The following is a 17,194-nucleotide window of genomic DNA, read 5'->3' as shown; positions in this document are numbered from 1 at the left end:
GATATTTTAAAAAAACTAAGATATCCAAGCTATACCCATTTTTATGATTAATAAAAACTAGGAAGTCAAAAAGTGAAGAAAACAATAGTAATGCTAGAAAAAGCAAGTTGTCAGATAACAGATTTGATCCTTCAAGATTGATTGTATGTGAGCAATTCCTCTGGAGTAAACTGGACAATTCTAATATTAAAATATTAAGAACATTACTAACTTCTCATGGAACAGGGGTCAGAATGCTGTTACTTGTAGCATCTGAAGAACCTGTAAGGGACTTATGTGCCAGGCTGTCCTCCAGTGTCCAGCATCTTCCTTGCACGAGGGTGTTGAGAAAATCTAGACTCCTCATTCAACACCTTCTTAAATCACAATATTCCTAAAGATTTTTGTGAATCCTGTCTACCACACATGACTCAGAAGTCTGAAGCATTCTGAACACAATTTTCAGAATTACATGCGTGCAGCTGCACACAATTATTGGAATTTGCATACTCAAATAGCTAAGCATCTATATGGGTACTTCAGCATGCACAAGATAAGATTATGCTTCACGTTTTCCCAAAATACATCTCTTAGTCTTTAGAGAACCTTAGTTTAATTCTAACAGTATTTTAATGCATTGTTTTAAACTCACACCACTGCATTAATTCCTGTTATTGATACCACATTTATTTGCTTTGACTGCAAGAGCTACATTTGCTCACCTACCTTGAATGCAGCTCTGGACTGCCATTGTTGTATTTACTTCCTCTTTCCCAGACACCAAAATCTGGTACACGATAGGCTCTTTCCACACAAAATACAAGATTTTGAATAAAGGACACCTATAGAAAGAAAAAAAAAAAAAAACGAAAAAAAAACCAAGACAGACAGAAGGACAGAAAAGTGACTGAGGGAAAATGGAAGCATTTTCTTCATTTTCTCAGAAAGACAAAGCTGTTTCTTCTCTAGCCATCAAAATGCCTTTCATCCTTTTTTTATCCCCTGGAGAATGATGTTCCCACGTTCCAATATTCTCTTTAAAATCAGTTTTTAATCACAAAATACTAAGCGCTGCCCCAAATTAGGTGGTAGGGTGTTTTATGCAAAAGTTCCTACAAAACCAGGGACAAATGGTTTCATGTTCAAGACGCATATTTGAAGAGCTCCAGAAAGGTGGTATCTTCATCTTTTAAAACAGAATTTTCCTGAAAATAACATGAGACCAAAAGAAAGAAAATCCTACAGGACTGGGACACAGAAATCATGATACCGTTTCTTAATTTTACTTTAAGAGAACAGACATGCCAAAGTTCCATTATATTATCTCCAGATGATACAGACTAATGCAGATTCAAATGCGATCTTTTAGAAACACAAAAAACCTCTGAACCAATTTATTACAATTGAAATCTCCACTTGGACCAACATGTTTCAACAGAATACTAAGGTATTTAAGTGTGTTTTAAGGTATTTAGAGGTACTTAGTGAAGCAGATACTTTTTCTTCATTTACACTGTTGAAACAGACATTCAGAGCTGCTTGACTGTAGAAAAGTTAAATTGATGATAAAATTTACAATTCACTTTAGACACCACAGGTTAGAACTTAAAAGAAATATAGTGACACAAGATTTATACTGATTCATCCACCAAAGCATAGATTTCATCCCCTTCCATCCAAATTATTCTAGGGGATTCTGTTTGATGTGTAGATAACTGTGCTCACATTAATTCACTTGAAATATCACAGACTGTTCTCTTTTATGGATGCAAAGATGCAATTAAATTAATTTCTCAATTGCAAACAGATGCAAGTAGAGGGTAACTCACTGACAGCTACCACATCTGGCATCAAGCAGCCTACTATGCAGTGATTGCCTCTCAAGCCAAGAGTTCTATGTACAAACCAATGAATGCAGACAAATACCAACCATCTGCCAGCACCTTCCACTGTGTAAGCACTGGTTCAAAACCCTCGCTCTGCAACAGGAAAGGGACTACATACTAAAATCTGTCCAGTGGTATCACTGGAAAGAAATATCCATCTTGATGGCTGGCAAACAGATTGCTACATCCACAGTGCTGCCAACACCACTATGCTCAATATTATCTAGACACACTGGACAGCTCTGAGAATATATTCAATTGTTGAAGCTATACAGAAACTAATAACATGTACAGATCTGTGATAATACTAGAATACAGATAACATTAGTATAAACCTCCACAATCCACAGATTTCTAAAGGTGCAGTTGCAATGAAAACTATATCCTGACACTGAAGCGGAGTAGATCAAGTGACTGGACAGTCTATACACATGCACTTTTTCTGCAAATTCTGTAATTAAAAGCAAACATCTGAATGTGTAAGTCAAGCTAAGTAAATACACATGCAGCTGCCTCCACATAGACATAAAGGCAACTCATAGCAAATAATATTGACTTATCATATGATCTAACTAGGCGAGTGTCCTGGTTTGGGAACCACTTATTTTTCTCGTCTAGGGGAAACACATTAATTTAAGATTATGTTTTAGAAATATAATGTGCTGGATAAGTCTCCCCTTTTTAAAAATAGTTCTACTGTAGGTGGATTTAAGCTTTTTAAGGCAATATAGCAGCAACTATTAAACAGACCAGAGTAAATTTCAACAAATCCAGATAATGGCAATTGGAAAGAAAAAAAATTAAAAATTATTTCCATTCCTGTCTCAAAACATGAACTAATTTTAGAGCAGGACAGCAGGTTGTCCTGATATGACTGGTCCTCAAGCCGAGGCCATGGTGGATATTATTACCTTATTTACAGAACCACTCTTAAATATTAAAATGTCAAAATTAGAATCTTCCAAGTCATGAATTTTTACCTTCCAAAAATAGCAGGTAACTGCAGAAGTTCTCATTGTCACGTTACATTCACACTTCACATACCTAACACTTTAATAGCTATTCATTTATTTCACTACCCCATTAATTCCATTTATCTTTTCTGACTTCCGCGAGAAGTAAAAAATATCTGCAGTCTATTTCCAGCACGATTATTTTAGAGCAAATAATTAAATAAAAATCAGGATAAAACCTAACTTAATAAAGCATGTGCTTTAACATCAGAAATCTATTTGTACCTCATCAGTGTTGTAGATGATCTGCAGCCCCGAAGAGATCATTTCAACCAAATAGAGGAGAAATAATGACACAGCATTTATCTAAAGTAATTAAAGACAAAAAGGAAGCTACAATTAACTTTTCATTAATAAAGTCAAACAAACAAGCAAGCTGAATGTGATATCACTCACTAACATTACAACGTCTCATTACAGCATGGTTTTGGTTTTTAAAAATATGACCCTAATCTATGAATATCCTAGATGCAATGATGTGGAATCAATCAATAGGAAGAAATGGCACAAACAAGCATTTCTGCAACTTCGGCTGCAGCATCATTTTTTGAATTATTTGAAACTATGGTATTACAATATTTTTGCTTCTCTGACCCATAGGCAGCCACTTTAGTCACAAGCTGTTTCATGTTTACATGGATGACAACTTATTAGAAAGTAGAGCACCAAGAAGGCGAGTAACACATTGGAAAATATCCAGCACATCTAAACAGCTGATCACTTCATCCCTAACTAGAATTTTAGTGTTATCTACTGAAAGAAGTATAATTACAACATTCAGATGTAATGGTATTAGTGGAAAACTTTTCTTTTGTAGCTAGCTGCACAGAGCATTTATTATTAACAGTAATTGCCTTCAGCAGCTGTACAGATGAGCATCATAGTGTAAGTTCATTAATGAATCAAAGAAAACTGCTTTTGTTACAGAGAATTCTAGTATAATTGACAATTTTAACAACTTCAATAGAAAAAGTTGATCACAATAATGTGTTTCAGTGAGCTACAAAACCACAATCTCAGTACATGAAATTGAGATGAACCATCGAGAACAAAAAATAGCATTTTTATCTGAAGCACAGAAGATTAAGGTCCAAACTTTAAAAAGTCCAAAATTCCAAAACACCACTGAATCAATTTTCTTAATACAATCTGAAAAGCACCAAGTACAGCAATAACAGCAGACCAGCTGTGTAATACATACAGTTCTTCCCAACTGAACCAGTTACTGTTTCTGTTGTCTCCACAGAGCTAAAAACTCTCTATTTTTTGAGATTTGCTGATGCACACTAATGTTTATGGAAAAGGCTGAATTCCCATATAAACCAGAGACTTTGAGCGATCATACAGTGATCCCCCAGGTCCCCAAATTATTGTATTCTCATATAAATTTGTGAAAATAAAAGATGTGCATGTTCAGGAAGCTTCACATAGAAGTTCAAAATGTTAATTTAGGGTAACTCCACAGATCATTTTTCTCAGATCATACTCTTCCTGAATCCAACACATTTACTGTAGAAACTATTTAAGTGAAGTTGTCAGCATAAAATAATTATCAGCCTACTGACAATTCTGGATACTTTCACTAGCAGTTCCTGTAAACAGTTATGGAAAGCAAAATCAAAAAAAAGTCACGAATACAAAAAGAAATGGGGTCTGAAGGTAAAGAGAAGGGGGGCAAAAGAAAAAAAAAAATTAAATCAACACTTCAGAAGATTAATCTGACAAGGAACTGCTACACAGAATAGTGAACACCAGTTTGTAACTATACAAAATTGTTGACAGTCTACATTAAATTCTTAATATGAATAAAAATTGCCCAGACTTACAGAAAATTAACCTGGACAAGTTAATAAAAAGATAATATAAATTTCACTTTACTGACTACTTCAAATTTTTTTGGCCAGGTTTATTTATTGACAGCCACCTGTTGGTCTCAAAAAGGAGCACCTTTATAAACAACCATCTACCTCAACAAACCTCAGTTATTTCAGTATGTACTGACCAAAACATACCACTGAATTATATTTCAAAACAGTCTGTCTTTTTCACTACAAGATGCAGAAAGAATCTCAATTTCATTAAGTACAACACAAATCTAAAACCGAGAAAGTTGTGTCATGAAAGAATGGAGACATAATGATATTACTTAAAATCATCCACATACATTTACACATACATGCATATTATACCTGAAGGTGACCATACTCCTTATGGGAGAAGACCTCATCTCCAGTGTGTGCACTGAATACAGAATGAAGGCAATTAGATGGTTTGGGGTCTTGCTTAAATTGCTGGACCTAAAGGTGAATTAAAGGAAAAGCATAAAAATATTTTCAAGTGTTTTGGGCAGATACAGATTCCCTATATAACTTGGGTATATCAAAATTTCTTGATATGACTACTAGGTAAAACTTTAAAACAACAGTTCCTGAAACTTACAGAACATACTTCATTTGTACTATTATTTAATATTTATTATTATTATTATTATTATTATTATTATTATTATTATTATTATTATTATTATTATTATTATTATTATTATTATTTTAGCCTTCTAAGTTACAGACCTACAGAAGTGTTCAGAAATTGACACATATAAATAATTTAACAAATAAAAAGCTGCAAGAGCCAAGGATGTCTAATATAAAAGAGTACATGGGAAAACAAAGATTTATTTTGGTGAGCACAGCTGGTGATATCCAGATGCATAGTGAAAGGTTGACAGATACTGGAAGGCAAAGCTGACAGCTTAAAAGAAAACACAGATCATACAAAGGAAGAGCAACGCTCCAGAGTAAAATTACTTTTTCTTCATGGACACTATTACTGGCTCTAAGAATGAGCCTCCATGATACAGAATCTTTTACAACAGAAATGGAATGCAGCAAGATGATTACTAATGCAAGAGGTTAACAACAAAGGGGTAAAATAATAACTACAGTGGCTTTTAAGTAGTTTTGATTCCTTTTTCATTGCAAAATATACCACCTGCCACCCTACAAAATCATTTGAGAAAACTGTCAACGGGATGGAGAAAGAAATCAAATTCACAAAGGACAAAGGTAATGAAATAAGATAATAATAATTCCTATGCTCTTCAACAAACAGTTTATGAAATTTTTTTAACCATCATTGCCAGTACCTGGTCGATGTTTCACAATATTTTCAACACTATCTTACCTTCAACATCAAGAAAACACCAATTGCTGATGGTCTGATGTTTAAATGGAATAACTAACTGCAAAAGGAACCCAAAGAAGTTTCAAGTATTCCCTGCAGTTTACGTCACAAAATGCTCATGCCTTTTATACCCTAAAAAAATGCTGCAACCTGACAATAATGAAGCAGCTGTTCCTAGCTGGGCCACACAATAATACTGCACTCCTGTTTTGAATTGTATCTGTATTTAGAAGTGAGTTTTCATACTTTAATTAATCCCTTGGAATTAAGTGAGTGCTTGTGTCCACAATACAGTGTTTTACCTTATCGGCCTGACGCATGTAGCAGTAGAGAATTCCCCTCATACACTTTATAGCAGAATGCTCCAGTTCATGAGTTCTGCCCTTGTCATCATCAATACGCCTGAGTAAGAGAGATAACTCATAAAACAAATTGGAAATGCATTAGAGGGGAAAAAAAGGAAATAAAGGGCATATTAGTGCTTTGGAATATCAAGTATTTAACTAACACTGCTGTGCAGTGGCGCTCACAGTCACAACAACTCATTTATAAGCCCCACTCATCCTTCCTTACTGGAAAAAGCCCAAATATGTTGGGGCTTTTTTTTAGGTTATACTACAACTTACACAAATATTCCTGTTTCACAATTTTAAAAAATTTTAAAAAGTAAAAATCATCACTGGTAGTGTTAGCATTGCAAGCCACTGTTCTGTGTTCTTTGAGAAATCCAAAACAGAAAGGCATTTACTCTTTAATTCTACACAATATGAACTGTTCATCTTTATGATGTTGATTAAATACAGCTCTACATACAAGAGTCTCTAAGTTAGCAGCTCTGAATATCCAGAAAGGTGTTTCAAGATAGCTTAGTGTTTTTATACTGTGAAATCAAGCAACACTCACAGTTACTGTTACTAAATATATAATCAAAACAATCGCCCTTGCCCCCTTTTTTTTTTTTTGTTTTAAAATGCTTTTAATTCACCAACAGAAAAATTAAAAGAAAGACTCAAAGATTTCAGTGTAAGAAATTACTAATAATTACACATTCTGAATGTTAATTCCCTTATAATTTCTTGCTAGTTGCTCATTAGTTTGCCACAATAACTTTTATTTTTAACAAGAATTAATTCCTCTGTTTCAGAACACTGGTGGCAATTAAATGATACGAATGCATGTTAACTTAGGAAAAGTAGAGTGTAATCTTTAGCCTAGTAGGTACATATTTTTATTGAGATTTGTAAACATGTACCATATGGGTTTACAAAACTGTTTTCGATACAGCTTAATCTTCTAAAACATTCCCAGGGTACTGTATAACAGAATGCAACACATCAGAGATGAAGAGTTTATAATTTATTCACCTGTAAGCAAGGGCTAAAGCCCAGGCACATGCAGCACAGTAAAGACTGTCGTGTACTTTTGCCTTTTGGTTGTCCCCATATGTCTTTGTAGGAAATAGACCTGTGGTTGGGCTTTGATAAAGCAGCAACGTTGACTTAACTGGAAAAAGGAAAGAAAAAAAAAATGACAGCAGTAACACCCATGTTTCTTTCAGTTTCTGCATAGATTTTCAGGAATAAATCAATATGTCAACAACCTGCTACAACATGCACAACACAAAACATAAAGAAAGGAAGGTAAAAAAGACAGACAAAAAGAATTCTTTCACGTTGGGGTTTCTTTCAGTATCAACCTTTTCACAAAAAAATGAGTATTCATAGCTATCTATATGGCCCTGTTCCAGTACAACCCATTCTGCATCTAATCTCTATAATACAACCCACTAATTATCATTTTATAAAGGGACGTTTTTTATGAAGGGATTTAAAAAAAAAAATCAACTGCCTCCCACCAAATATTTTAAATCATTTAAAAAATTATCAAAGTTTCAACTAAGGCCAGATGATTGCGTAAATATGTTTAAAAAAGGAAATTAATAAGTAAGGAGAAAGCATGACTAGAACTGTTTAACTTGGTACTTTGACATAAAAATAGAGTAAGACAGGAATTTTCAAGTTGTCTAAATGGAATTAGAAAAAATAATAAATATTATATTCACTCTTTTTGTACTTTAACATTTTGCATTTTGTGAACTGTTGTCCTAAAACTGTAGAATAACCAGCATGCTACAAGATTGAAACTGGACTAAAGGTCTTTGAGTATTACTTTTCTAACAATAACCTGTCCTTAAAGAAAAGAAAGTAGTGCTTTTTTTCAAGAAGTTTATCAAGAATAGATTTTTAAAAGCCTCTTTATTGTCCGTGTATTAGAAATTATTTTAAATGAAAATTACAGAGATTTGAGGCTTTTTGCATTGTATTCTTCAGTGACTCAATACAACAAGAACTTGAATAAAATGTTACCTGAAAAAAGTCAATACAGATTATTCTCATATGAAGTACAAATTCAATAGCAAATTTTTACCAAGGCAGCAGACTGTTTGCAATATAAGTGCCCAATAGATAAGTAGCAAGCACCACCGCAGATTTGCTCCTGACAAGTGTTAAAAATAAATTGGACATTCATCTCCTTTGTAAGAAAGATAAAAGCAATGTATTTACAAAAAGCAATGCATCTATGGATAGGCCAGAGACAACTTGCAAATTTCACTTAGAAATGGATTTGAGTGAAGGGAGGCTCATCCCACATTTTTAAAATTATGAAAAAATTGGTCACTATTGTATACCCCTGCCTGCCTGAAACTTACATTTTAAAGCAGTTAATTGCCCAGCTTCTAAAAAGCCCGTTTTGGAATACAGGCAGGACTTCATTATAACACAACCCCAAACACCCAAAATGATAAAAATAAACCATTGCTTCTTTAATGTGTATGGTTTGGGCTTAAAATAATCTCATCATGAAAAGAAAAAACTTAAAGTTGGTTTAAACCAAGTTATAAGAAAATTTCAGCACTAAAATGCAGCACCATTAATAAGAAAAACACAACTTCTCAGTGATCACCTGTCAAACTGTTGTACTACAGGAAAGCTTCTTTCCATGTAAATGTTTCCTGTGCCATATCTGGCTAATGCCACCATACTAGGCTACCATTTTATCCAAAATAATTCTACATTCAGTCTTACAGCTAGACTAGATTTGCAATACACATTTTCACCAAGAAGTGTAATTCAGACCTCCAGCTTTTTCACCTTCCAAACTCTTAGCAGAAATTTTGAAAACTATCTTCAAACAGGAAATATACAGCAATGCTATTTAGCATGTAAATTCCAACTCCAGCTCACACCTGGGTTAGTCTGAGCATCAAAAACTGTCAGCAGATTACCTTTTCCCCTCCCCATCCATGACTGTCAGGTGCAACTCAGAATCCATTCTACCATTTGACAAACACAGGCCATACTTTAGAATAAAATTACAAGTCAAGATTTTTCAAGCAATGTATGAAATATCTAAGTATTATCATAGTAAGCTTCTGAGGGATTATAACAACAGAACTCTTCAGTTTTGAAACAGTAAAAATCCATATTAAAAGACTGAACGTATTATTCCAAGACAAAGCTAATTACTGTCATAACCATAACTACATGTACTTTAGTATGTTACGCTGAAAATCTTGCAGAGCAGGAACAACTATTAACTTACCAATTATGTAGTAATGATCTAATTTATCCCACAGACTTTGCCCCTCTGGTTTTAGAAGATTAATACTTTTAAGTGGTTCATAAATTGAACCTAAAAGAAAAAAAAGAGAGGAAGAGAATTACTTTTATAATTCTACTATTGCTAAAAATTACTGAAATATGATTTTTCATGTTTGTTATACAGAAGAACAAGTTATCAAAATTTCAATTAAAAGAAAAAAAGTTGTAATTTCTACAGTCTCAGAGATCTGAATACACATTTTTTCTACAGCATCTACCACACGAACAAGACCATCTGGGTCTCCAGTGACTTGTAAATACTGAACTACATAAATATACAGTTTAATGACTGAAGACAGCCTACTAAATATTAAGAATTTTTAGGAACATTTTCCTAGAAATTAAGTTTGCTAAATACAAAATTCTTAAAGATATGTAGAAAAATGGGAAGAAGAGGGACAAAAGTAGCATAACTTGAACTATTACTTCCCTACCTGCCTTCTAAAATGGTGTAGCACTAATAATGTCTTACTTACCCTAACCTCATTTTCACCCACCACAATAAGCCTAGCTAATGTCGTGAATCAAAAAAGGGTTAGCTTGTTCTCACATACTACCAAGCTTAAACAAACTACTCAACAAAAAAAAACCCCAAATTACCTATATTCCTGACAGATATAATGCTATCAAATTCACATCTTTCCTTTTCAGTGTCCCACATAATGAGTGCTTCCCTATTTGCACCTGGAAAGTCCATTTTCCTGATAGCTGAAATGAGCTACCTATCAGAAAGACATGACTTCTTCAAAATTACTGAGGTAAACCACTTTCAACTTCTAATTTAGGACTAACACACTGCCCTCCTTCCATAAATCAGCTTTATTCAGTGCTCTGGATGCACAATCTCCCACAGAGCCATTTGATAACAGGAAGAATGAGAACCATCCTTCTGAAAAGCTCAGAGAAGTTCATTACTTGCCAGGAAAGCCCAGCCAGCCGAGCAGTTCAGACAGGATACAGCACAGTGCTCCTATTCAAGTTGCCTCTTTCGCACGCCCAGCACATACCCAAGCATTAGACAAGAGATTGTCAATGCACTGGACTCTTGTGAAAACAAAATAAATGTATGTGGAGTGGCAACAGAAGCTTTATTAATTAATTAGGCTTTATTAATTAAGTCCTGTCATAGAGAGATTGGAAAACGTTTATTGCCCCTCAGGAACTCAGTTCCCACCCTCCAAATGTGCACTATGTTTGTTTTGCAATCACAGGCACACACAGTTACACACGTAAGTCAAACGTTTCTAAAATAATATTGTTCCAATTTATATACTTACCAGACAATCTGTGACCCTCTGTGGCCAACACAGAAACAAAATAAAGTTATCATGAACAAAAAGCATATTCTTCTATTTCAGAGCATTCAAAGATTTCAACTTTGTGCAGAAAGATAACTCAACAGCATAGAGGGTGAAAACGGCAAACCACTACTCTCTACAAATTATATTATTATAATGCTTGAAACTTTAATAGCAGAAATAAATTAAAGCAGCCAGAGTAGACTGCTGATGAAACAAAAAGATGAAATTAATGCAAAGTTTAAGAAAACTAATGAAAGGTAAGCCCTTGAAAGTATTCCTTAAAATTACTTTTACTGTAAGTAGAACTTCTTTAAAGAACTACTCCAAATCAAAGTTTACCACATACTCTTCATGAAGTCGTCATTGGTCTCTATATAGTTTATGTTCTGCTTGGGTACAGCATTCTGCTGAACACTGTGATAAATTATGTTTTCTTAGTACCACAATCTAAACAACAGCAAGAAACAGATAGGAGAGACATGAAGCTAGCTGCTCCTTCCATGTGGTTTAGCAGTGAGACCATAAGCCTGTGGAAGCTATTTTTAGGACAGCTAAAAAAAGACTATCTATACTCTTTTCCAAAATCTATTTAATAGTTTATTTCAGCAAGACAAAAACCTGCCATAGAAAGCTCTTTTCAATTACATACTTAAAATAGGCTCTCAAATTGAGACAGCTGACAGCAGGAACACTGCAACACTTTAACAGTAAAAAAATGACAATATAAAAACAGTATCCTCAATTTGTATATTAGCATTCAAAAGAAACAGAATGAGGACATTAATTTTCTATACTATTTTTTATAATTATCTCATTTCATTGTAACCTTACACTGTGAGTTTTACTTTAGGTAAATAAGTAGATATGCTAGGAAGGAATAATAAAAATCCTTTTGTTGATCTAGCACTTCTTCAGCTGTATACTGGTGTAACAACAATTTTAATAGGGTATATGGTAGTTCAGATTTTCTTCCACGAAGAATGAAGTATGCCTATTATTTCCCTATATCAGAATTGGGTTTAAAAAAAATCAAAATCAGTAAAAAACCACAGTAGGAAAATCACAGTGTTGCTTCCTGCATTAATATATGTAATCTCTGACAAGAGAACACTCAAAATCTTGATCCCAAGTCTAATAAAATTCTGTTTGTCTTCAGGTATTGCAATGACTAAGTACATTATAACCATATTTTGAATTAAAATTCATCTCCTTTAATTTCCTATCACAGGTTCCAGAGTATATTTCACCATTCTTCAAGTTGAAGAATTATTTAGAAGGATAGGCATTTCCTTTTGAACTACTAGAGAAAGGGAAAAAATCTGAAACAGCCCACTAATGATAGCACAGACATCAATTACTAGCATAGAAATGAAGTAATAAACAGACAAGATACTTCTGACTTAGCTAGGACATGGAAAACACAAGAAAACAGTAACCAGTAGACGAAACTCAAATGCACAACAATTCCAAGAAAAATTTAGAATTTAATTATCAGAATACAAAAATTATGCAAATTCATGGAATTTCTCTGAGGTAACCTATTAGCAGTGCAAATACTTATGTGTATACAACCTCTGGAGGCTGAGACTATTATGTCATCCTGATGTTAAAGGACTTTCCCATCCACTTCATTTTTATTCCGATTATACTTGAGATTCGCATTAATTGCTCTTCAGGGTTGAGCTATATCCTCCCTAGACGTTTAGATTTAAAAGCCATGGCCAACATTTTGAAACCCTGCTCCTAACTTCATATATAGCTTTGAACAACCACATATCCTTGAAGATGGCAGCAATTCCATACACAAATAGGCATCAGAATGAGATTTTGGACCCAGTGTTTGGATAAAGATTTGCATATTTCAGCAAGGGTTGATTATGCAAATTTTTCAAAGTACAGAATCAAAAAAAATCTAACAACCAAAAAAACCAACCAAACACATGCCTCCCCAGAGTTTGATCACAAACAAGAGGAAGCAACATGGGAATAATTTATTTCCAGCGTTTCACGTGCCAAAAGAACAACATGAAATTTTTTACCTGTATAATTAAATCAGCAGAGACCAACCAAACCAAACCAAACCAAACCAAAAAAATCTGAAAATACCAGATTAATTTCTAGATAAGAGTAAAAGCTGACCACAGTCCTTAAATTGCAACACTAATTCTGGATGTAATTCAACACCTGAGACATGAACAAGTTCTGATCTCACATTATAATCATTTTCACCCCCAATATTAGTATGGGAAATAACATTTTCACATTAAAAAAGTCATTGGGACCATTTTTGTTCCTTCACACAGCAAAGTCTAAGAAACTATATCACATGAACAAATCATATCCTCCCAACATCACATTTCTTTTCCCTCAAGACTTCTCCTGCAATTTCTCTTGAGCTCAGACTGAATGCAACACTGGAAAGAATCACTCTTGGATACAATACAATTTATTTAAATTGTTGCCTGCCATTAAATGCATCAGCTTCTAAATCCAAATGTGTGGAGTCAAGCAAGGTGATATCAGAAAAATCAATTCCACCAGAAGAAAAATTCACTTCTCATATATGTAACTACCTGAACTTGAATTCCATGAACTTAACGTGTACCAACAATGCTGTTACTGGTGGTAATTTTAAGTCACTACACACAGAGGTAAACTGTGATCTCATAGCTGACTTCACTTTGAGCAAAACTAGAAACTAGTGGTTTTACTTGGTAAACAATAGTTAAAAAGTATTGCCACTTTAATATTTTACTCATTTTTCACTTGTGTTACTATTATCAGTCAAGCTAAGTAACATTTTGTACCTTGCGTTCACTCCTTTACCAAGTAAAACTACATATTAGACCATGCATATAACTCTATTGGATTTTCATGGAAAAGAAAAAAAGTGTACCAATGTATTTTGTCCTTTCTCTATTTCCTAATAATCTGAAGATATTTCTCTTTACAGTATATTACACAGGATGGAAATCGCTGACTTCAGGATTACAGGAACTAACAACACATAGAAGTTACTGAACACCAGAAATAAGACATGGATATCACACCAGTAGACAGGAACTTCATATAAATACACCAAATACACCAAAAATGCCAAAAGTCTGCCACACAAGCCATGTAAACGCTACAAGCAAGACCAGAAACCATGCAGGTTATTCCAGGCAGTCACTGCCATTTCTGAGAACTCCAAACAATAGCTCCTAAAACTACTAAAATCCTTTATTTTGTATCATAAAACCAGAAATACCAAGTATCAATCTAATAATTATTACATTTTTTTTTTAATTAAAATGTGAACACTTCAGGTGTCCTTGACAAAAAGGAAACGCCCCAGAAAACAGAAATGCCCCAGGCAGGGCAGGGTTGTTGAAGTGGCTCCATTGTGGAAAGAGACAGATGAAATCTTATGTGCTTATTCTCACTAGAGGTTGTACTGCTTCTGTTTCTACACAGACTAAACTAGAAGCCCATGCAGCTTTCCCCAAATGAGCCAGCTTCACATATGGGCACGTTTGTTCCAGACAAACTCCTTTCAAAATATATTGAGCTAAATCAGTCATGGTCTTGCCAACTTCATATATTCTAGCTTCTGTTGTATCTAAAGAGAAGCTGTGCCTGGGGGCTTTATTTTGCTTCCACTTAATTTCTAAAAGCCAAGTTTTGGAACAATGACTGACTTAATGCAAATTTTACTTCTTATCTCTAAACCACTCACAGTGTGGTTATTTGCAAGTTACTTCCAAACATGATTCTTCGTGCACCTTTCACAAGACCATCATCTTAAATGGGAAATTTCAGTTCAGAGATTGTTACATCCTAAGCAACTTACAAAAACACAAAACAGGAAGATCATGAGCAGTAGATTTCAATCTAACTAGATCCCATTTTTCAGAAATTTTCAGGGTTTAAATTTAAGTTCTACTGCATAGTGCTAAAAAACCTGTAAGCAAACAACACTGCACGAAACACAAAATACAGTTATTTTTTGTTGAGTTAAATAGCCACATACATAAAGAAAACACAGAACAGCACACTTACCAAATTTTAAAAAAGCATGCGCAGAGGAGGTTCTGTCAGCATCATCCAAATTGGCCATTTCAAATTGGTGCAGCTAATCACAAACGTCTCAGGCTAAGCTACAGTAATTTTCAGAACTGTTTAGTAAATGTTAAAAGCAATCAGCATTAAATTAAGTGAAAGCAATGTTAGTGGAGTTATTGACATGACAGAATGCACAGCACAAAGGGTAGTAAAGTTTCATTTCACTTTATGTTTCCTGCTTCTGTCCTAAAAATTGGTTTTATTTTGCTTTGACATCCATAAAACTTATCTGAGCAAAATGCCTACACAAAGTCCATCTTCTGCACATTAGACCCTAACTGTTATTTAATAGAAAATTTGCTACCAATGTCAAAAGGTGCTGAATAAAGTCTGATGTATTTTAAATTAAATAAAAATAATAATTTAGCTAGTACATATAAAAGTTTTGAATAATAGTAAGCAGAGGAGCTAAGATTCTGCTTATGTGTAGTGCTATTTTAATCCCGGGAGGAATTTACAAGAGGATGTTTCTTGCAGTCATACATATTGCTCATAGAACTGGATATCTCACCTTTTGAAGTGCAACTTATTTCAGTTTTGAATGTAAAATAAGAAAACACTGTAAACACAATGACAAATTTTGCCACATTTTTCAAGAAGTTTATGGTTTCCTAAAGTAACCAAAATTTCACAATTTGCAGACTGACCAATTATGAAGTATCATTATAATCTGATTCTAACTGTTAAATATCACAGTAGCAACAAGTGGAATGGTATTTCATTGCTCAAGGAAGGGAAAGAAAAAATTCTCAGTAACATTTGGTTTTACTGGCAAAATGTAATTCATAATTTTGTATACATAAACATGAAGATATGGATTACTACTACAGGAAAGGGTCTAAAATCATACTTTGCTTTTAGCTACAGATCATTAATCACTCAAGCATTTCAAGCACATCTGTCTATGCCCCATGTTTACTGTAACTTATTCCAGGCATCCTATTAAAAAATAAACACAAGGAAACAGTACTGTTGGTGAAATGAGCCTCTGGAGCATAGACCTCAGCCAAATCAGAACAGTATGGGTGGAGTTCCAGTCACTTGCAGTGACTATACCAACTGTGTCTCTTTCAGATAGTGCCAGGACCAATAAAAGCTCAATAGAAATTCCAACATACTTACAAAGATTCAGAAGTAAATTTGAGAAACAAGAAAATTATTTTCAATTTTACATAAAAATGTTATCTGAAAAATGTTAGATTTTATTATTAAAGCAAGTCTTTTGCCAGAAAACCATTCCAGTTAAAATCATCTTTATTTCTTGAGTAAGTAAATTTGTTCAGTTACTATATAAATGACAAAACTCTATGAACAGGAAAAGAATAACTGAACTGCAATAATAATCTGTCACTGTCACAGAAGACATTTCCTTACAGATGTAAAAAAAAAGAAAAATAGAAGGCAGCAGCAGTTAAGAAAAACTCAAGCATTTTAAAATCATGCCTTCTGCAATCACTGGGCCCAAGTCTCCATGGGAATCCCCAATTTCTCGTGCTGCATTGGGATCCAGGATTCACCTGTTCCTAACACAAAGGTTGAAGAACTTACTTTGCAGAGCTCTATGGCTACATTTATAAATCAATTTCCAGGTAACAGTACCACATAATCTTAACTGGCCACAAAGTAACAACTCACTTACTGGACAGTCTTAATCAAGGAGTTTTGCAAACTGATACTACACCGTAGAATTTTAAAAGTCATTATGAATCAGGATTATCATTACTCAATTAGTTCTCTTTATGAGGGGCCTCGTAAAGCATACTGTTTTTACACTGCCTCATCAGTCATTACCATAAATCTAATCAAATAATAATACAGATAAGGAAAGAAAGTTTAAGAAGCACGTGTGACATATAAATAAGTACCATAAGGATCATTTGGAAAAGTGTTTCCATTAGAACATTAACAATTAAAGCCCTACTAAGACTGTATTTTGCTTAAAAAGAAAATGACAAAATCATTTTTTTGAACTTGGAAATCCAGGCCAACTGGGTGAACACCATCCTTTCACTCAGGCCAGACTGCACCTGCCACTCAGTCCAAGTCCCAAACAAGAAACTCTCATG

The 17,194-nt window shown here is 34.1% G+C and overlaps 1 protein-coding gene across 4 annotated transcripts in view; it reads right to left on the bottom strand.

The window, feature by feature from the left end:
* The window catches only part of PHKB (phosphorylase kinase regulatory subunit beta), a 55,381-nt gene that overhangs the window by 37,346 nt on the left and 841 nt on the right, over window positions 1–17,194 (bottom strand). For 2 of the 4 annotated variants that reach the window (XM_071756844.1, XM_071756843.1), the window contains exons 2-7: window positions 9,665–9,754; window positions 7,426–7,564; window positions 6,364–6,463; window positions 5,068–5,175; window positions 3,104–3,184; window positions 706–821 (exon numbers count right to left, since the gene is read on the bottom strand). In XM_071756844.1, the coding sequence (XP_071612945.1) occupies window positions 706–821; window positions 3,104–3,184; window positions 5,068–5,175; window positions 6,364–6,463; window positions 7,426–7,564; window positions 9,665–9,754 (634 nt within the window). Of the gene's footprint in view, window positions 1–705; window positions 822–3,103; window positions 3,185–5,067; window positions 5,176–6,363; window positions 6,464–7,425; window positions 7,565–9,664; window positions 9,755–15,065; window positions 15,182–17,194 lie in introns of all 4 variants that reach the window. The other 2 variants (XM_071756845.1, XM_071756846.1) reach the window with 2 other exon arrangements.

Source organism: Heliangelus exortis, chromosome 13 (assembly GCF_036169615.1).
Source record: "Heliangelus exortis chromosome 13, bHelExo1.hap1, whole genome shotgun sequence".
NCBI classification, from domain to species: domain Eukaryota; kingdom Metazoa; phylum Chordata; class Aves; order Apodiformes; family Trochilidae; genus Heliangelus; species Heliangelus exortis.
This window is presented reverse-complemented; position numbering and strand designations above follow the sequence as displayed.